Here is a 20,913-nt window from a genome sequence, read left to right as displayed (position 1 = left end):
ACTAAACTCAATACCTTTGTTTAAACAAAACCAACTGGTGAACCCAGCAGATGATTCAAATGAGATGAAACTCATTTGATTATATCGTCTCAGTCACAAGAACACAAAATTCCCCATCATGTGATAACAAATCGGCTCTTCAGACAAAAGGCAGAGAGTCTGATGGCGATACGTTTAAGCACTCATCCACTCTGCGTTTGTATTGTGTTGTTGAAGGAGAGCGATGGCAACGTTTCCAGGCAACATGACAATAAAAAGACTTCAAGGACATCCATTCTACCAAGAATAATCAGCTTTGTCAGTGGAGAGCTCTGCAAGACATCCTGTACTTGGATCAGTTTATATCTCGTGTTCTAATGTAATCTAATCTTGGATCGGATGAGACTGTTTTTTTCTCAAATGTCCCAGTTTAGTTCCGTCATGACGCAACTTTTCCCAGTAGTAAAACCGACCCTCATTAAAGAGAAAGACAGGTTTTACGAGAATTTTTCTTTTATTTAAAAAAACCCCAACACAACCAAACACAAACAAAGCAATGTGCATATACAAGCCGGCTGTTGCGCATCAATTCTTGTCCATACATACATACATACATACATACATACATACATTTTGCTGCTTTGCACACTACAGTATGTGCCTTAATAACCTCACAGTGAGAACAAAACGTAACAGAAAAGCTGAAGCAAAATAAATTATGTAATTTATTGCTGAAAAAGAAACAAACAATTGTGTAATTAACAAGCTTCTTTAGCCTTTCTCTGTAACATGCAGCACTACGCTGCCGTATAGTGACTCATACAGGATGTCGCACACACGAAACTGAACAGCGGAGCAAAGTTTTGATTGAATATAAGTTAAATAACAACAGCTGTGCAATGTAAAGGTTAAACTGGCTTAGCTGGAACAAAAACAATTCATCGTGGTAGGTGCTAACATGTTTACAGCCAGATGACAAAAATCGAAATCCTTCTCTCATATATTTCCATAAATAAATAAAAGAATCTCTTACATATTTACAACATTTCTTGATTAAAATGTACAAATGTAAAAAGGCAACACCAGATCGAACTTAAGAGAGTTTTACAAAAAATATTTACAGATATTATTTACAGTATTATGATCACCTACAATCGCTTTTTTTTACTTTACTATCTTCATTCATAAAAAGAACATTTTCTTCATTTTGGTTGACTTCAGAAAACTCAGCAGCTTTTTCCATTTACAATGTAAACCATCTGTGACTCTCCACACTCGGACATAATGGAAACAATAAAGAACACGAGAGTACTGATTTCAATGGGACTTACATTTGAGACATGATGGATGATAAAGATAAATGCCTCTGATATGGGAGCCAACTAAATGTGCAACAGGTGAAGAGAAGGCCTCGGTATAATTATGAAGGCATCACTGCCTGAAGCTAAAGCACTAAAGTTTCACTACCACAGAAACTGGTTTAGTAAGGCATTTATATACATCCAATAAAGTTTGCTAAATTACCAGAGTGTGGATGGAAGGCACACATCAGCGTTAAGACATAATCGGTCAGGCTTTTCAAGTTAAACTTGCAGAACTTGTGACTTATGTATTTAATCAACATACTGAGGCAATGTATTGGTTGTAAAGTAAGTCAGATAGCTTCATAAGAGTCTCTGGGACCAAGAACTTCATCTTCCGAGACCATGCATTAGTCCTTCATTTTTAACCCATTTTGGGGTCTAAATGGCTTCCTGTACTTCTACTTTATTTTGTCATACTAAAGTTTCAAAGATCTTTTTTTTTTCTTTTCTTTTTTTTCAGTTCTTCCTTCAGACTTGGACGGCACAGTGCTGAGGTCAGAAGCATAAGCCACAAAATGAGCTCACAGAGAGGGGGAAGGGAAGGGGCTGTTAAGCAGCAGCAGTAGAAAAAAAAATGGCCTTCGTTGCTTCACGTTTGCATCGGAAAAAAATTACTTCAATTACAGCTAGTGTCATCTTTGGGTCATGCAATATCCATGTCCTCCGTGCTCAGCATTTGCCTCTGCAAAACAAAAAAAGCAACACTGAATAAGCAAAGCTGTAGAACTACAGTACATACTTAGTCTATTTTTAGAGGTTATATTTATTTAACCATAAAGTGTATCAAAGTGGAGATACCTGAGGATAAACGTAGCCTTCAGAGCTGTTCCTGCAGATGTGCATCTCATCCTCGGTGGTTTTCTGGTACACTGGGTTGTCAAAGTGGATGGTGTTGCTGTTCTTCAGACGCCAGTGTCTCCATAGCAACACTGCTCCAAAGAGCAGAAGGGACGTGACCACTGCAGAGCAAAAGAGGAGTTGATGGTCACTTGGTGAGATCAGAGGAAGTAGTGAAAGTTAGTGCAGATTATTAAACAGCCCTTTAGGTTGCATGCGTGGGCGAATAGGGCAGGATGCGAGGTCGAGTACTCGACAGAAAGCAGAACTGAAATGTGGAACTCACGTATTGGCAACACAACATAGAGAGCAACGGGGTGAGATGAAGAGGCTTCTGCGGGCGAGGCTGCCAATCTGTTACCTGAAAAAAGCAGAGAATACATTGAGTTCTGACAATGTCAACAAAAAACTCGTTAACTCCGTGCTTTCAGAAACTTTCCACTTATGAGGTTGTGAATACCACAAGAGGTTCATATGGACTCTTCTCGTGAACAAGGCACCAATAGTTCGAGTCCACAGTTTGATATCATTATGCTAATTATGTGAAACTGCAGGTAACCATAACAACAACACATATGCTACATTGTACCAGTTACCTCACTGTCATCCCTCGGCTAACACTTTAAACTTCACTTTTTCCATTGCTATGTGGCCATAGAATAAGGACAATGAAGCACTTTGACGGAATTTTCTAGACTGTTGAGGATATTTTGCAATCACTTCATCAAACACTGCGTTTTTCCAACATTTATCCAGAACCACTTCCTGTACCTTGAGCAGTGGCGGCAGGTTGTTGTGTGGACGAGGTAGTTGTGGGTTTTTTGGTAGTTGTGGTGGTAGTTGTAGTTGTGGTGGTAGTTGTAGTTGTGGTTGTAGTAGTGGTAGGGACAGGCGGGCTGGGTGTTGTAGCGGGCTTGGTGGGAGCTTTGGGAGGGAGCGGTGCACCAGTTTCTTTTTCGGCAGGAGGGGCAACTGAGGCTGCTGGGAAAGTAAATATAAGGGTTACCATCATGATTTGATGTTTAACTTCAGTTTAATCGTAGTGCCATGTGCAGGGGACACCTACCTGCCACACATTTCCTCATGTCAGGTCCCATGGTCATGTGGTCAGGACAGGCGCAGGTGTATTTAGGGGAGCGCTCGTTGATCCGAGGGGCAGGGAGGCACAGAAACTCGCATCCGCCATTCATACTGTTGCTCTGTCTGCACCAGTTTGTACCTAAAGGTGGGTACAACAAGAGGCATTAGAAACCATTTTATGGCCTCAACAGTTTGTCTGTTACGATATCGCTCAGATCGAGTGATGCTTCTGTACCGATTGGCTGCTTGAGGTTGTGGTACACTATGATGTCCTCTGGCTGGTTCAGGTCCATTGCCAGCTTAGTGATGCCCCTCCCCGTCAGGCGGTTGGCACTAAAAACAGCACTGTTGGTCATGTCTGTCCAAAACACTTTGTCCTGTTTAAAAGAGAAATGCAACTTGAGTAAAACAGTTTAATTAATTCAGAATTTGCTAAACGGTTTAATGGTAAAGACTGATTAAGAATTAGCACACTGATCCAAATTTATAGGGAATTAAGTGCACACTCAGCTCTGGCTTTATACTTCTAAACTGTTTCAGCCGGATAACGCTCGCCGTGCATGAACTGGATTACTGACTGACTGGTTTGAAATACAGTAGTTAAGTACATTGTGTGTGGAGCTGCAACGATTAACCAATTAGTCGTCAACTATTAAATTAATCGCCAACTATTTTGATAATCGTTTATTCGGTTTGAATAATTTTTTGAAGAAAAAAAGTCGAAATTCTTTGATTGTTAAATGTGAATATTTTCTGGTTTCTTTACTCCTCTATAAAAGTAAAATGAATATCTTTCAGTTGTGGACAAAACAAGACATTTTAGTACGTCATCTTGGGCTTTGGGAAACAGTGATCAACATTTTTCACCATTTTCTGACATTTTATAAACCAAACAACTAATCGATTAATCGAGAAAGTAATCGACAGATTAATCTACAATGAAAATAATTGTTAGTTGCAGCCCTATTTGTGTGTTAAGATTAATAAACCAGGGAGGAACACATTTCATTTTAAAATGAGAATTAGAATTAAATTTGTATGATATTTATGACAGACCTCCCTTTCTTCTGAAGTATTTTGTCATTTGAAGCAGATCATATGTTTTTAACCTTCAATGACTTAATTTCCATCTGGCGATACATTGATTTCATCACTAACCTCAAAGACAGTCAGAGAGAGGGGGTGGGAGAGCTTTTCCGGGCTGAAAATGAGACTGTGTCGCGTCCCTCCGTTCACATCGATGCTGGACAGAGTGTGCATCTTGGAGTCCACCCAGTACAGACGCTGGTTGACCATGTCTGTGCAGACGGAGCAGGAAACACACCACAGACATATTATAGATATTTCACTGGTCAATATAACTGTGTGCTCATCATACAGGTTGTTATAGTGCATCCGTGACATTCTGCTTACCCAGGGTGATGCCATTGGGCCACATGATGTTATCTGTTACCAAGGCAACGCGATCCGCTCCATTCAACCCACTCTTCTCTATCTTGGCCTCCTCGCCCCAGTCAGTCCAGTACATAAAGCTAAAGAGGACACAGAAAATAAATTAGAAAAATGAAATCACAACAAAGAGCTCCAGTTGATCCCAAACTTAAAGACATTTCAGCTATTTCACACGTCTGTCTCTTCCACTTACTTGTTCACAGGGTCGACTGTGATGGCTCTCGGCTTATCCAGGTTTGTTGCGATCAGGGTCTTCCTCTTGCTGCCGTCTGTTGTTGCCACAGAGATAGTCTTCAAAATGCTGTCAGTCCAGTAGATGTTGCCATGGATCCAATCCACCGCAATGCCCGCTGGGGCCTCGATCCCACTGCCAATTACCACAGTGTGGTGAGAGGAGTTACCGGCCACGTCTAGCTTGGAGCTGTCGGGTGGAGAGTTTCACTTTAGAGACAGATATCGCTTTCAAATCAAATGTAATACAGAGTTGTAGATCCAGGCTTTCTGGTGCAGCACGAGCTTAATGAGACACAGAAACAGATCGATAAAGTCTTTCTAACCTGTAGATTTTCTTCAGAGAATAGTCAGACCAGAAGATGGTCTTGTTGGGCATGTCCATGTCCAGAGCCACCGCGTTCTTCAGCTCGGGGATCAGACGCACGTACTCGCTGCGGTCCACCGTCATCTTCCTCACCTCGTGTCTATTGGTGAAGTAGAGGGTGGGGACAGTGCCTGGAGGACACAGAAATTTTTTTTTCAGATAGCTCTATAAATCTATAGGTCATGCAAATCTGTCAACTGTCAGATGAGATAGCTACTCTTGAGAGCACAGGCTTTCTTTCTACCTGATTCAGCGTGGCATGTCTTGGTCACAGGGTCGATCGTGTAGCCCTCCTTACAGTCACACTTGTAGCTGCCGGGCAGGTTGATGCAGATCTGACCGCAAGTGTCCGGCTCAGCACATTCATCAATGTCTGCAGGTGGAGGGACAGAAGGGCAAGGGGCAAATTGAGAGATAGCAGTTGGCAAATAGACTGGTGCAGGAATGAGTCCTAAAACCTGGAAATGAGTTAGCATTTTAGCACTTCAGGTTCCCTGGTCTGGAAGTCAATGTTTTTTTTTAATGGGTTTTTAGTTAGATGCCTGAAATAAGGTCTGTCGTTAAGCTTAAGAGATTTTAGCATTTTGTTCTATGACATAAAATACATCAGTAAATACCCCACTTGTGAATTTTGAAGCCTTTATGTGTCTCAAAAGAGTGGCTAAATGAGATTAGTAAACGTCATTCCTAATGTTAGCTTTTTACTTCTGGCCATTGCATTCTCACTTCAAAAATCATAAAAGTGATGTTCATATGTGGCGTTTATGTAGCTGAACAAAACGTGGAAGTATCATAAACATTTGCCACAGAGATTATTTTTGGCAATTATCCAAAACCCAATGGAAAAGTTCCATTGGCTTTTTGTCGAGGGAACCCAGGGCGATGCTAACTTCCTGGTTGGCAAGTCAAGTTTCTAATACAGTGTTCAAAAGCTGGTCACAGCCTGCATCTAAATTTGAATTGTCAGACGCCCTCCTCTCACCTTCACAGGTCTTCTTGTCCACTTTCAGTTTGTATCCAGCAGGGCAGGAGCAGTTGTAGCCAATCTTCAGGTTGTTGCAGGTATGGGAGCATTCACCATTTTTAGTCAAACACTCATTGTTGTCTGTGGAGACAAAGATACACAGAGCTTACACAGTATTCATGACCACCATTTTCCTAACGGTAGCTCGAAATCGACAGTGAGCTCACTCATTCAAACCACAAACTATCCAGGCCACTATACCAGGGCCGCTTGGCTGACTCTTCCAATCACATTTGCCAGGCTGTGATGTGGTTTCACTTTTAATTTTTTCTACGAGCACCAACCGAGCCGTAGTGTATACCCCAAATCTGACACACGTCCTGCTCTGATGGCTTTTGGCTGTTGGGTGGATGGTAAATAAATAAGACTTCACTTACTACACTCTTTGACAGGTTCATCGGACCAGTCTATGCAGTCTTTCTGTTTGTCACACACTTTATCCATGTTGATACACTCCCCGGAGCGACACTTGAACTTGGTAGGGCCTTCACATACATTATCTGTGGAGAAGAACAGAAGACAGTGAATTTAAGTTTAATCCAATGGTTTGAGACATTATGACTTTTCTATGCATCTTGAGGAAGAAAATATTAGCATCTGTATACACTTAAGTGCGTGGGTGAAAGAGTCACCTGTGTGGCAGCCAATCTCATCACTGAGGTCCCTGCAGTCGTGCACTCTGTCACATTGGCGGCTGCCATGGATACAGGCGCCGTCATTACACTGGAAGTCATCTGGGCGACAAGTAGGACGACCTGGAAAATGAAGACGAATGGATGAAGACAAGAAAAAGAGACAGTGAAATGAGACGGAGAGCAATGGGAGGATGACAGAGTGAGGAGGAAATCCTCGCTGACATGATTTGTTGTGGGTCTTGTGTCAATATTGATGATGCTGAGCAGGTGGCCCTGGATGGCAACAGGATATTATGTATGCTCAAGCATGAATAGGCTACATCTGTTAGGCTCAGTTAAATATGAGTCAGAGAAGATTCATCAGAGGAAGATAAAGAAGATGGGAATAAATAACACTCCCAAGAAAGCCAACTCACTGCAGTTGACCTCGTCCGATCGATCCTGGCAGTCGTTGCCTCCGTCACACCTCCAGCTACCATGGATACAGTCCCCATTTGCACACTGGAAATCGTGGACGCCGCAGCGCACCACTGGCTTCTCCGGCTGCCGTCCCACACAGTTCTGCGGCCACTCGTCCGACCCGTCAGCACAGTCCTCGTCTCCATCGCAGCTCCACAGGGCCGGCACACATACCGAGTTGTTGCACTGGAAGGAACGAGAGCTGCAGGTGGGTTTGGGGCAGGAAGCCTCGTCTGAGCCGTCTGGACAGTCGTGGTCGCCGTCGCAACGGAAGGTGGTGGATATACAATGTCCGGTGGTGCAGCGGAACTCACCAGCGGTGCATTGTTTGGCCGCTGTGGTGAGGCAGGAGAGGAAGAAGAGAGGAGTTAGTGATGATAAGGCTAAAAATAGATCAGATGTGAAATTCACACAAATAAACAGCACAGTTTGGAGTTTTTATTGTTATAAAAAACCTTAAATTTGTTTCTAAAAACCAAATTTACAAATATTATCTGGACATCAGGATTGTTTTTTATTTGCTTTTTCTTTGTTTGTATGTTGCTTTTGCTGCAATAAGCGAAATAAATAACACTCCTATCTACTCATCACCTGATCCCACTCTTTGAAATGCATTTTTTTTAATTAAATATTTATTTCAACTTCCTTATCTCCTCACTTTATATGTAATTAGTTGCCTCAATACACTTTGAAGTAACTATTTAGATATGGTGTATCAATATCCTTATTGTATATAAATGCTCATAATGTATATGGTATTTTTTTCAAGGTTACTCATCTACACTATACACATCTATTATTGTATTTTGTTTTGCTGCTGTGACACTTCCATTTCCCTGTTTGGGATCAATAAAGTGTTTCTTATCTTATCTTATCTTATGTTAAACCAAATTATTTCCTCTAGGACACCAGAATCAGGAAGTCACTTCTTTTCACAATCCTGATTGGTTTTTTTTCTATTAAGTTTTTATAGTTTGTGATGTTTCAGTACGTTGCAAAACGTGTTAAAAGCTTATATATAAAACTTACAGCAGTTTTTCTCGTCTGCTCCGTTGTCACATTCAGCTCTGCCGTCACAGTGCCAGCCTCCTGGTATACACTGGTTGGTGGGCGGGCCGCAGTTGTACTCTGACTCCAGACATGTTTTGGATGCTGAGGACGGAAACAGGAAGTATGACTCAAATGATCTCATGATAAGGCCTGTGACTACAGTATAAAACTGAACAATCATTTACGTACGGAAACTACAGTTGCACAGTGGATTCATTGTTGTGTTTCTGCTTCACATGACCTTATGTTATGAGCAGGTCAAGATGACGATTCTGGGTTTGATTTCTTTCATATTTTGCATTAATTAGTGTTACAATTAGTTGATTAACCTATTAGTACATTGACAGAAAATGTCATAAATCAATTCTGAAAATTGATTAATTTTTTTCTTTGTCATATATGATAGCAAAAAGAAAATATTTAGTTTTTGAATTGTTGGTCAGATAAAACAAGACGTCACCTTGGCCTCTGGGAAATTGTAATAGGCATTTTCACTACTTTTTTTTATACTATTATAGACAAAACGATTGATGAAGATTATCAATGGCAGATCTATGGTTGCAGTCCTATACACATGTATTCATGTTTTCTTTATTTTCGTCACATGTCTCACCGCAGGTTGCAGGAAGTTCATCTGTTCCGTCACCGCAGTCGTCGGTTCCATCACAAGTCCACTTGCGGGTGATGCACCTCTCGTTTCCACACTTAAACTGAATGGGGCTGCATATGTAGGCTGCATCTGTGGGTGATGAAAACCACAGAGTTCAGTGTGACACATTATCAGCAACAATTATTTACTGCGACAATTTACACTTTGCTGCTCGTGAGCACCTCGTAGTAACGTGAGCTTGTGTCAACACAAAAAAAAGCTGGTATCGCTGTGAGGTTAACATTTAACTGAAAATTACACACAGGATAAAAAATGACCATTGAAGGCCACTGGCGTTCAGATAACTGACAGGTCACACCTTTTACTCTTTGCTTAACTCAGAGGAGGTTAAGATAACAACACTGTGTGGTTCCCTGACTCATGTTAGAACAAGATATGAAGTAATATGACTTTATTGTGAAGTATTTGGACAGACGAGGCCCTTCCTTTGCAGGTACACAAAATTAGTATTCCTATCTTTCTTTATTTTCCCATGACACACACATGTATGGAGACAAGTGTCACGGAAATAGTAATAAAGCATTTAATTAATTGATAAGTAATTGTACAATAAAAATAGGCATTAGTCAATTTGTTTAATGTTGTTGGATTTTACACGTTTCCGTTGTAAATTATTTTTATATACAGTATTTCTTCTTTTTATTGCCCATTAAAATATTGAATAATAAATAACTTTGTAAATTAGTCTATTTATTTATAGATTATTAAATTAATTTGTAAACAAATGTATTTATGCCTATTTTTATTGTACACTTAGTTATTAATTCATGAAATGTTTGATTGCTATTTCTGTCAATCATACCCACAAACCAATTCAACTTCCCTTCATTTCACTTCAGTTTTTGGACATTAAAGTCCATATTTTATTAGAATAAAAAAAAAAGATAAAATAAAAGATGGAGAGGAGAGAAAAAATAAGAAGAGGAAAAAGAGAGCATAAATAAGAGGAAGAAACAGACTAAACGATATTTATTAGCTGTACAAAAGAGTGTTTCATTTTATGTTGCAGCTTTGCATCTTAGCATCTCCTACAGGTGTGCACTCAGGTGTAGCAACTATTAATAATGAAAGTATTATTAGTCATGAAAAGCAGGTGTAACCCAACTACACACCTGCTTGTTACTCTGCTGTTTGGACACATTTATTTCAGGTATGGAACAGGACTCACACCTCTTTTTGTCACGTAAGTGGCAGTAGCTTCACTGCTCAGCTTTAAAGTTTGAAGTGGTACGACCTTAGGTTGACCCCGGTTTATTTCGGGCTCAGAGTTCTTGCCCCGAAACGATCACACTTCAATGAAAGCAAAGAGGGCATCAACATCAAGGCACATTTGAAACCAACAAGTCCATTCACACTCATACGAGTGTCTTCCTCCATCACCTCAGCACAGCCAGTCTCTCCTGTGACCTGGAGGCTGGGGACATGACAGACTATCCCTTTAAGACAATAGAATGGGAGGAGTTGAACAATCACACCACCAGTTGCTGATTGGTACATTCCTCATAACAGCATCATCACGGTGACCCACAGGCCAATGCGGAGACTCTAAACACAAGGAACTTGAGGGTTTCAATGAGTGATGACAGTTTAGAAAGAGACATTGCAGGTCTGATGGATTACGATAGAGTGGTGGTTCAGGAAATTGTAAAATAAGGAGAGGGTGCTTTCTCAATACTGGACTTGCCACCAAGAGTCCCCTCCCTCCTGATTTGTAAATGTAAAAACAGAAGTGTGAAGTCGACTCTCATCTTTCGATATTCTTGGGAACATTACGTCAATTTAGGGTTTCACTGATTATGGGAAAAACTGTGGCTGATTTTGAGAGGCTTTCTTGTGCAACCGATACACTCGTACTTTCAGGGAAACTACGAACACTCACACACGGCGGCGAGGCCAGGCGTACAGCCAGCGTGGATTCCAGGAACAGAGTTTCCAAAGCACGCTCCAGCTGTTGCTGAAGATACGCGGTGACACATGTTACTGTACAACGAAAAAAAGTTTCCCTGCAACTCTCGCTCACTTTCGCTTTTTGAGAATCGTTCATTCATTCCAGTTGCAGGAGAAGAGGAAGTAAAAAGGGGTTAAACGCTGATCTCCAAACTCCTGACCCTGTCTCTGAGGGGGGAGACTGTTAAATATACAGGCCCATGTTTTCATTTTCCACTGCTAATCTTCCCTTCCTCCTCCACATGTGGGTCACGAGCCTCCCAAGAATACTGTTCAGCAAGAGGAGGAGAGGAGGTTTCCTTTAATTCTTTACAGGACGTCTTTTCTGCGGTGAAAAGTTCAGGTTCAGTTTGGCTAATGAAGAATGTGTTCACTGTTTTGTCCTAAGCATCTTTTGTCCAGACTGGACTTGTTTACCTGTTTGAACAGTATCTGAAGCAGAGTGCATCAATTGCTTCTGCAGAGAAACGACAGCGTTCAGGTGCTATTTATAGCCACAGTGTGAACCCGACAACCAGCAAAGGGTCCAGTCATAACACCACCATGTAAGGCCATTCGAGTACCACCTCACACACGCACACCAGGCTGCTACGATTCCCTCCAAAACATATGAAAACTCATACTTGTTTGACAGCAGAAACTGGTCCAATGAATGTCAGGCAGATACTCACAAGAGGTTAGACAAGTCGTCATCACAACGCTGCATGACAACAATCCCCCTTTGTGACTATACATGTGACTTTGTCCACTAACAATGCATTCCTGTCATTTTATGGCACATGCATGCAGTACACACACACCAAAAACCTTCACAAAGAGGTGTGTTTATTGACTCAAACCCTAAAGTTAATAAATAACCACGATGCATGTGCATCAGGAGACAGCCACTGAATCTGGGTTTATACTGGTTCAGTAATCTACTGAAGCTGTATTTCATAAATTAAGATGAATTCACAGAGGTCACTCGGTAATGAATTAATACTGCTGTACAGTAAATTAAGTTTGATTCCCACATGCCTATCCGAACCTATCCGATCATCTTAGTTAAAGCCTTTGGACCGTTAGTGCCACACTTCAAATTTAAGACTTTATAATGAGGTCATCGTCTGCAGGCGTATCAAACTGCTGCACATTTCCTCTGTAGTTTGACTTGATGTCGGTATCTTTCCCCTGCAGACTTCAGTGAAACACCAGCCCTCTAATTGCCAAAGAGGTATTTCTAAATGATTGATAGATGAAAGTGTTTGTGAGTCACCACCGTCTAGAAGTTTAGTCTCCCATGTGGAAAAAAAAAACCCTGTGGCTTTTTTAAAACTCGTCTTTACTACAGCGCACGGCTCTGCCTCATTTCAGGAGTATGCTAAACACAAAGCGAATACATTAAACAAACCAGAGCCGACCTTTAAACAAAGAAAGCACACATGAATATTCCCCTATAACACACACATACACACACACACACACACACACACACACACACACACACACACACACACCACTAGATCTGATGACTGGCAGTGAGCTCCATGAACTGGAAAGAAACTTTAGTTTTAATCTGAAAAGCTCTTGTAGGAGAGTTGAGATTATCGGGGGATTACGAGCTGGCAGAATGGGGCTGAAGCCAGATTCATTCTCAGCATATTTATGGCCTTAAAGTGCATTAAGTTCACTCCTTCGCCAATTGTGTTATTTGTATGAAAATAAATGGCATATTGTAATAATCCATGTGTGGCCAAACTGAATGGTGATGATGTGGAATTAAAATTAAGGAGGATTTTAATATTAATTTTAGTGCCTGTCAATGCAGTATTAATACTTCATATGTATAACTCACCACTTCTTAATGTGGTTCATATGTTATAGCCTATAATATACTATATTTATCTCAGAGAAGCCAAAAACATCTTTTTATCTTAGGCTGTCTCTTGATTTTATTTATGTTCTCTCTTCAACAGGGTTGTACTCTTAATTCTGCTTGTTAGGGCCCATCGGTCCCTGGCACTGCGAGGAACCTATTATTTTTTGTAGGGATTATTATTTTCCTTATTATTTTTCTGCAAAGTAAACACATTTTTCAGTGGTTTGGGATGCTCGAAAATTCATGAAAATTGGCACACAAATCAGAGCTGGCAAAAATGGCAAATTACTGCATTGATTGGGATCGGGCGTGGCCATTCGGCTCCATGGCGCCCGCAAACGCACGTCAGAGTTTGGATAATGTTTCCTTCGATGTTCACGCAATTTGGTGGGATCATTGCTCTCATCTTGAAGAACATATTTTACATAACATATTTTCACCAGGCAGGAAGTCAGACATTTTGGATTTTGTGTGTTAATTTTCTTAAGGATGCACAAAAACTCATGAAACAATGCACCCATGTTCAAACTAGTAATTATTATGATTTGATGACTCAATTGAGCTAGGGTGTGGCACGACAGCTCTATAGCGCCTCCAATTAATTTTAGCATTTGAACGCATATTTGACGCCCTTGGGATATTTAAAATCTCACCAAACTTGGCGCACGTATCAAAACGTGAACAATGCCAGAGTATACAGTGATTGGATTCATGCGTGTTTAGCGGGGCTCCATAGCGCCCTGTAATGTGTTGAAGGCCTTAGTTTGAATTCTGTGCGTTTTTCATGTATTTTATGGAAACCTAAAAAGTTTATCAGATTCTTTTTCAAATTTAGTTGTTATAACCCTCCGACTAATGTGGCGCTAAATTGCGAAGGAATAATCGATACCTTGAATGATGTCATAGCTCATGTGACAATACGCCATTTTTTTGGGCACTTTACTTTTAAAACTCCTGCTAGAGGATTCAACAGATCCATCTTACAATTGGTCAGCAGAACCTCAAGACCATCAAGATGCCAAATTGCGAAGCTGTTTCGTTTTCGTGTAACTCCGTTGGCCAGTCAGGCAATTTGAATGTTTCACCGTGACACAGAAAGCGGTTGTATAACCTGACTTTACATTGTCTAATTTGCACTGAATTTCACATGCTTGATTAGAGTCCAGACCTGAAGACATTTGTTTCCAAGTACCATATAAATAAAGTTTGCCTGCTTATAAACCTGCTGGGTTTTTTTTTTGCTTCAGAGTGGAAAGTGCATTATGTATATACAGTATATATATGTTGTCTTATAAGTGGGCTTTTATGTAGCCTACAATATGACGCTCAAAATACTAATTAATTTAATCCATATCTGTATAACCCTTAGAAGCTATTTGAATAACGTGCTACTGTATGTGTGGTATTACTTCTGAAGTTGAGCAGGGGAGAGGTTACACATAGTCTTTGGATAAATCTTGTACAGCTAAAAAGGGAAAAAAATGCAGATTTTCCATCATCCCATTTCCTCCAGCGTGCTGCAGGGAGGAGGATGCATACTGTATAAACGCTGCTGTTGTTAACCGCACCCTTTCTCGTTGACAACCGCCTGTTTCTGCGTTGGCTCCGCCCACCTTGAAACTTGAACCGAGCCGGCAGCGCAGACGGACGTGATTGGCTGTTCGGTTGCCTTCTAGAACGGAACGAACCAATCAGAGCGCGGTGCGTAAATTCCATTCATTCACGCCGAAATTGTAAACCACACTGTGTTTCTTCTTATTATTATCATCATTACATTCACAATTATTGCATTTATAGGATCTATTTTCAAGTAAAATTCAGAATGAATCAAGTGTTTCTTATCTCAAAGTAACTCACCGGTCATATTTTCATCGCAAGAGCTCATCATGGAGACATTTAAATTTGTATAATAGACCCATACAAACAACTCAAATGATGCCAAAAACTATTTCTTGCAAGGCATAAATATTGTGGAATATGCTTGATATTTAATACGTGCAACCAGAATGATTCAGCCTCGCCAACTTTGAAACATCCCTCTGTGTGTGGTAAGAAAAAGGTACTTTCCAGGAAATGTCTTTTCTTACCTGCTGGAGGCGAAAAATGAATCAGCATCAGCAAAAACCAACATGCGGACACCAAAACGAGTCCCCTCCGCATCCCAAGCATTGTCCTGTCTTCCTTAATGTGTCCTTCTTTGACCCGCAAAAGAAGAAGAGTCAAGTTGAGCTGTGATGATTGCAGATATGGATGGAGGAGCAGATGGGCGAGTTCACAGCAGAGGTCTATGCGTAAAAAGGCTCTGGATGAGACGGAGAGGCGGCAGGCAGCAGAGTCAGAGAGGCTGTACGTAAAAGGAGAGTGGTAGCAAAATATTATGGGGTCCGAGTAACATCTGATGAGTTTCTATGAGGCTGACAGGAGGGCGGAGACAGAGCAGTGGTGTGATGTTGGAAAGTGTACGTGGGCACCGCCAGGAGGAGGAGCCACAATGTTGCTGTATCACTTTGTGTGTGTGTGTGTGTGTGTGTGTGTGTGTGTGTGTGTGTGTGTGTGTGTGTAAGTGAGTGGAGAATGAATGAGAGGAAGTGGTGAAACAGACAGAAGTAACAAAAGGCGGTTAACATCTTGCTAGACATTTAGGGATGATATACAGTATCAGTCTCTATGAGAAGAATAGAATAGAATAGAATAGAAAGCTTTATTGTCATTGTATTAAATACAACGAGATCTGAACTGTAATGAAGTCAAGATCACTAAAATACTGCAGAATGGATGTTACTAGCCATAGGGTTACTGAATATGCATTTATGTTTCTAAAGACAAAAATATTTGCAGTAATTATCAAATGAACACTTGAAACATGAATTTATTCCTTTTCTGTTAGAATACAATAGAATAGAAAGCTTTATTGTCATTATTGTCATTGTATTAAATACAACAAGATTCACAGTTGCCACTTCTGGTCAGTGCTTTAAAACAAATACTTGACAAGACTAAACGAGGCAGATAAAACATATAACAGATAAAACACACACACAGTTATAAAGTAAATAAAACAGGTAAAGTAGATGTATAAAATATAAAAATAGATGTAATGTAAACAGAGGTAATTGCACTTGTAAAATAGGTAGGGTAGATGTAATAAATAAAATGTAAACACAGTTGCACTTGAGGTGTATATTGCATCAAGGATATATTGCCCAGATAAATGTTTTCACATTCAGTGTATTAATATGAAACAGCTTACTGATGTCACAGAAGAAACTAAATGTCATAAAACCACAGTCACATCGCTGTAAAGATTTAATATTAGAAAAGGGAGAAGAAAGAAACCCTGTGTTTATACGAAAACCACATGTGAGCATGTGCTCACACATGGGGGGGTCGGTGGGTGGGTGGGATACATCCCAAGTCTCTTAAATTGCATCCACTTTTCTTCACTTACGCTGTTTCCTTGGAAATGAGGCAAGTGAGGGAAATGTGGATACAAATGTAAGAGACTTGGGATGCAACCGGAGAGTAGCTGCAGGGGTTTGTGGGTAAACTAAAGGGTGATACATACTGTAGAACTGTTTCCCACAGAGATGAGGTTGAGGCAAATCTTTCCCAACATGCTGCCTGGTGGTTCACATACACAGAGAAACTCTACCCACAACATTTCTACAGAGTTTAGTTTGCCCATGTACTCAAATTTCTAGCTTAAAAAAGGAGAACTGGATTTTGTCACCCATCACTTACGTATATTAAAAAATCTATTAGGAAGGCATCTTTTATCAGTTTGTATGAACAGGAGAAGTGATTATAACAATCAAGAACTGTTTTAATGTACATACAGGCTTGTGGGAATTGTCAATCTTTTGAAGGAAAAGCCAAATGCAGCACATAAATCTACATATTTTAAGGATTTATGGATTACTCCTTCTTAAATATAACCAGTAAAAAAATGTCAGCAGCTCTGTTCACTGGAATATGAGACAGAAAAATCAAATGATCTGAACTGGAAAGTCAGACATATGCTGCTGTAGCATCATACATTAGTTCTGAACAGGACCTATTGAGCATTCAAATGTCAGGTTAATGTGTATCTACAGCCACTGCGTTGTGTTCCTCCTCAAAAGCAAACAGAACATTTGCAAAACAAAACATCACCATTAGTAATGATGCAAAACGGCTGGAAAGACGATACCTGTACTATTATTTTAGTAGCTCAGTCATATTTTCCAAGGAAGTAATATTTACTGGGAGAAAGTTTACTACGTCACCTCTTATCACTCCCAATCCCAAAAGATAAATGGAGAATCTAGCTCCAAAAGAGTCTTATCTCAAAAAAGTGATTCAAAGTTTCCCCCACATTTTTCTTCATGCATTAATCAGACTGTTTTACATGCAGAGTTCAGTTTCATGATAACAACACTGGGGTTTTTTTCACTTCACAGATTCGAGTAGTGAAGCCTCGGTGTTGAATGGATCGATGGTTTTAATCAGTTTGTGATGCAGCGTCTGTGAAGTGGAGACGGTTTTGGATGCCACCGTAATATTTAGGAGGTGAATCAGACTGAGAAGTTGTTTCCATGAGGGGATTGTGTGCGTGTGTGCGTGTGTGTGTGTGTGTGTGTGTGTGTGTGTGTGGTAGAGAGGGGGAGGACCTTCGCCTGGCTCCTGGATGAAGCAGGGAATGAGCTGTGGGAGGTATTCCTGGAATGTCGTAAAAGCGGCTGGATTACATATTCTGCTACACCCACCATCCCCACACCCACCCTCAGCGTCACGCGGGGACTACTTTGTGTGTGTGCGTGTGTGTGTGTGTGAGCGCGTGCAAAGTATGTTTCCTGTCACCTGTACACAATTTAGTACAACATCAACCTCAATGACTTCCGAAGAAGAAGAAAGTAACAAGTGAGTCACATTGAGTGACTACATCGGTGTAAAAAAAAATCCCCTCAATCTGAGACTCATAAAATGAAACAACAGGCCAGAGTTGACATTTTGAAGACCCATGATTTAATCTGACAGCAGCAATGTTTTTTTTTTTTACAATACTGGTCATGAATCCTGTTCTTTGAAAGTTATTTGGAAAATACTGCATAAGCACAAAATATGCATGCATGCAAATACAAAATAAATTAGTTTTGCTTAGTTAGCAAAAATCGTACTAATCTTAATGTTATTCTTTTGCACATCCAACACAATTTCTTTGTTGCTCCTATCTATGTCAAGGAGTGTGTGTGCTGCATTTTGGCCTGTCCTATAACACAGATTGGTAGCCTGCTAATTACACTCAATTGAATTTTGTTTAACTTCATTCTTATTCATTATTACACTTCCAGCTTTCAAAAAGCCTACGATTTACCATCACTGTCACATATTTACAAAATACAACCTTTTGACGTTTGATAATTTTGTCTATCTTGCAAACTCCTGTACATCCATAATCTTGCTCCTCCCTCGATCAGCTTTCTCCATTAGAGTTGCACACTTTTATAACAATACCCAGCACTATCAGACAATGCTCTACTCTCTCAAGAAGTCATGTCTGAAACATCAGCAATCAAGTGACCATTAACCAAAAAAGTCCTTAACATTGAGTATTTTATCTCTTTTTTGGGAGATGCAATGTTTTTAAATGGAAAGTGCTTTTAGTGTTATATGATGCATTATTTATTCTCTGTCTCTGTCTGAATTTTAACACTTGCCATAACTCTTCTATGGATCTTCCTGCCCAGGGACTGCTGATGAAATTTAGCTATCCTGCTAACTCTGGGACAGTCAATGATTGTCTATTGTCCCTGTAAAATAAACAAATACATAAATATAATAAATTCAGTTGTTAGCGAAAAAAAAAAAAAAGGGGGTTCTTTCTCAAATATTCCTCTCTGGGAGCAGCTCAACAGAAAGTCAGCAATGCAGAAAACATGAAACATAAAGTTAAATAAGGACCACATATACAGTATAAATCCATGTTGGTCTCCTCAAATTCATCCAGGCAGAACTTCATAGAGCCTTGACTTCTTATCATACATGTGATATCAACACTTGTCTCTATATCAAACAGAGAACAGACGCAGAGTATATACTGAACACTACTTTATCTGAATGTGAAAGTCATGTCCAGTGTCTCAGGGCCAACAGATTTGATAAGTCTAAACACACGCACACTTTTCATGGAAGCCTGAGTGTGTCTTTATGTCTGCGCTGTGTGACGTTTTAACAACTCAAGGCCTTTTTTACGTATACGTCTAAACATTTGTATTTGTAAGCCTGTGCGTTGTGGGACAATTACACTTAAATTAAGCATACAAGCTTGTGAGATAAACCAGCTTTTGTTTCCTCTGTAAAAGTTTATCTGCTGCCTAAAAATACAGCAAAAGATTAACTTCCTTTAAAAGATCCTTTATTGAATCTATAAACTGTAGTCTGTTGCTTTTTATTGACTTTACTGACACGTATGACTGAAACACAGAAGTATGAGGGTCATTATGAAGCTAGTAAAGGGAACTGTGTTCATGGACTTGTTTGAACAATAAAATAGATTTTGTAGATTTACATGAATGTTACTCCTTTAGTTTGGATCATCAGAGTGGAGCTTTTAGACAGTTATCCACCTTATCGGCAAAGCTCAGGATGTTATATGTGAATATATAAACTCTTGTGTTGAAGATGTGAACCCCAAACTAATATTTTTACAACTCCTGAGTAGTTTTAGTAAAATCCTGAGTCTGCTGCCTCCTGTGTGTGTGCCCCCCTTCCCCAGACAGATGCTAACAACTGGTTTTGAGTTGCTGATGGGATCCAGGAGTTCCTAGAAATCAGGAAACCGAGTGCGCCCCCCTCGCCCTCTTCTCTGTAGGGAGCAAACGCTTCGACCCCCAACACAGACCTAACTGTCGGGGTTCTGTTTAAAACCACACGCTTTCCCACATCCAGACACATGCCAAGTTCCCTCCTCCTAACGGACGCTGTACGCTCAACATGTTTCTCTCAGTGCCAGCCAACCAGCTTACAAAATAAACATAAATACGAGGACTCTAGCAAGGTTGTTTATGTCGCCTGGATAAAGAGCTTCTGTATTCATTTTATTTGCATGACTTTACCGAGAAGTGAGTCAAGGTTTTATGTTGATTTTATATTTTATGTTATGTTGGAAACTTTGGCCATGTTGGGAATAAGGTCATGTTGGGCCAAAGCAACACCTAAATTCCCTGGAAATGCTTTCACATTGAAAAGTTTTTGAATTCAGGGACATTTTGGAGGAGAGTTTCAGCAGTAAAATGCACAGGGTTTAATTCAAAAGGTTGTCCTGCTTCATGACGCAGCAGCGAAATGACAGATTGACTCGTGTTTGTATGAGACCTCCTCCTAGTGGTCAAACAGATGCATTACATCTGTCAGATTTAATGAAAAAAGTTTGAGGTGTTTTAAAGCTGTAACAGGCACATTGGAGCAAATATGATAAAAGTTATTTTTATAAAACGGTCACTATATCCTCACAGTAGTGCATGAGACAGGTAATCTGAAAAAAAAGTATGTTCCTCTGTGTCCTCCGGTGCGCCTAATGGCATTTGTAAGTTTCTACAGTGCCTGAATCTAAACAACCAATCACAGCCGAGAAAGTTTGTGACCCAGCCGCAATGTTGAAAACAATCGAGATAAAACCAAGCACCACTTTCTCATTTTACAGCTAAACAGTACACTGAGATATGTTTCTGTGGCGAGAAATATTACAAGTAACAGAATATTGATTCATATTTGATCAGCGCTGCCTAGTTTGATCAGAGTTTACGAGCTTCATGAGCAGTGATTGACAGCTGCTCAGAGACGGCAGGCTCCAGCTCGGCTCCGATTGGTTGATTTCCTCCGGTCTGTGAAATCTTGGACCAATTAGGAGCAACGGAGGACACAGAAAAACATGATTGTTTTCCAGATTACCTGTCTCATACACTACTGTTAGGATATAGTG

At 40.3% G+C, this 20,913-nt stretch overlaps 1 protein-coding gene and 1 long non-coding RNA gene across 3 annotated transcripts; one reads left to right on the top strand and one right to left on the bottom strand.

Moving 5' to 3' along the window:
• Nucleotides 1-474: 474 nt before the first annotated feature.
• ldlrb (low density lipoprotein receptor b) lies at nucleotides 475-15,378 on the bottom strand. 2 transcript variants are annotated; one of them, XM_074630354.1, is made up of 18 exons: nucleotides 15,041-15,378; nucleotides 9,092-9,217; nucleotides 8,458-8,580; nucleotides 7,386-7,763; nucleotides 6,967-7,089; nucleotides 6,712-6,834; nucleotides 6,293-6,415; nucleotides 5,555-5,683; nucleotides 5,270-5,441; nucleotides 4,906-5,133; nucleotides 4,674-4,792; nucleotides 4,419-4,558; nucleotides 3,496-3,637; nucleotides 3,247-3,399; nucleotides 2,952-3,161; nucleotides 2,467-2,541; nucleotides 2,142-2,302; nucleotides 475-2,025 (listed from the first exon to the last, which is right to left on the bottom strand). In XM_074630354.1, exons 1-18 carry the CDS (start codon nucleotides 15,120-15,122, stop codon nucleotides 1,987-1,989), a joined length of 2,646 nt encoding a protein of 881 aa, XP_074486455.1. In that variant the 5' UTR covers nucleotides 15,123-15,378; the 3' UTR covers nucleotides 475-1,986. The 2 variants fall into 2 exon arrangements, with proteins under 2 accessions (XP_074486455.1, XP_074486457.1); XM_074630356.1 differs by having other exon boundaries at nucleotides 2,952-3,158; nucleotides 15,041-15,327.
• Nucleotides 15,379-17,273: 1,895 nt separating this feature from the next.
• On the top strand, nucleotides 17,274-18,396 carry LOC141764794 (uncharacterized). Its single transcript, XR_012593310.1, has 3 exons — nucleotides 17,274-17,558; nucleotides 17,590-17,769; nucleotides 18,098-18,396. It is a non-coding gene; the product is annotated as an uncharacterized LOC141764794 (long non-coding RNA).
• Nucleotides 18,397-20,913: the final 2,517 nt, after the last annotated feature.

The sequence above is a fragment of the Sebastes fasciatus genome, chromosome 3, assembly GCF_043250625.1.
Source record: "Sebastes fasciatus isolate fSebFas1 chromosome 3, fSebFas1.pri, whole genome shotgun sequence".
Classification (NCBI taxonomy): Eukaryota; Metazoa; Chordata; class Actinopteri; order Perciformes; family Sebastidae; genus Sebastes; species Sebastes fasciatus.
Note: the sequence above shows the minus strand (reverse complement) of the source record. Positions and strands in the feature narration are given on the sequence as shown.

Coding starts and splice junctions, on each gene's coding strand:
- ldlrb (XM_074630354.1), bottom strand. CDS start 15,122: ATGCTTGGGATGCGGAGGGGACTCGTTTTGGTGTCCGCATGTTGGTTT. Junction 7,764..8,457: donor AGCAGACGAGAAAAACTGCT/GTAAGTTTTATA, acceptor GCCTCACCACAG/CGGCCAAACAATGCACCGCT. Junction 7,090..7,385: donor ATCGGACGAGGTCAACTGCA/GTGAGTTGGCTT, acceptor TTCATTTTCCAG/GTCGTCCTACTTGTCGCCCA.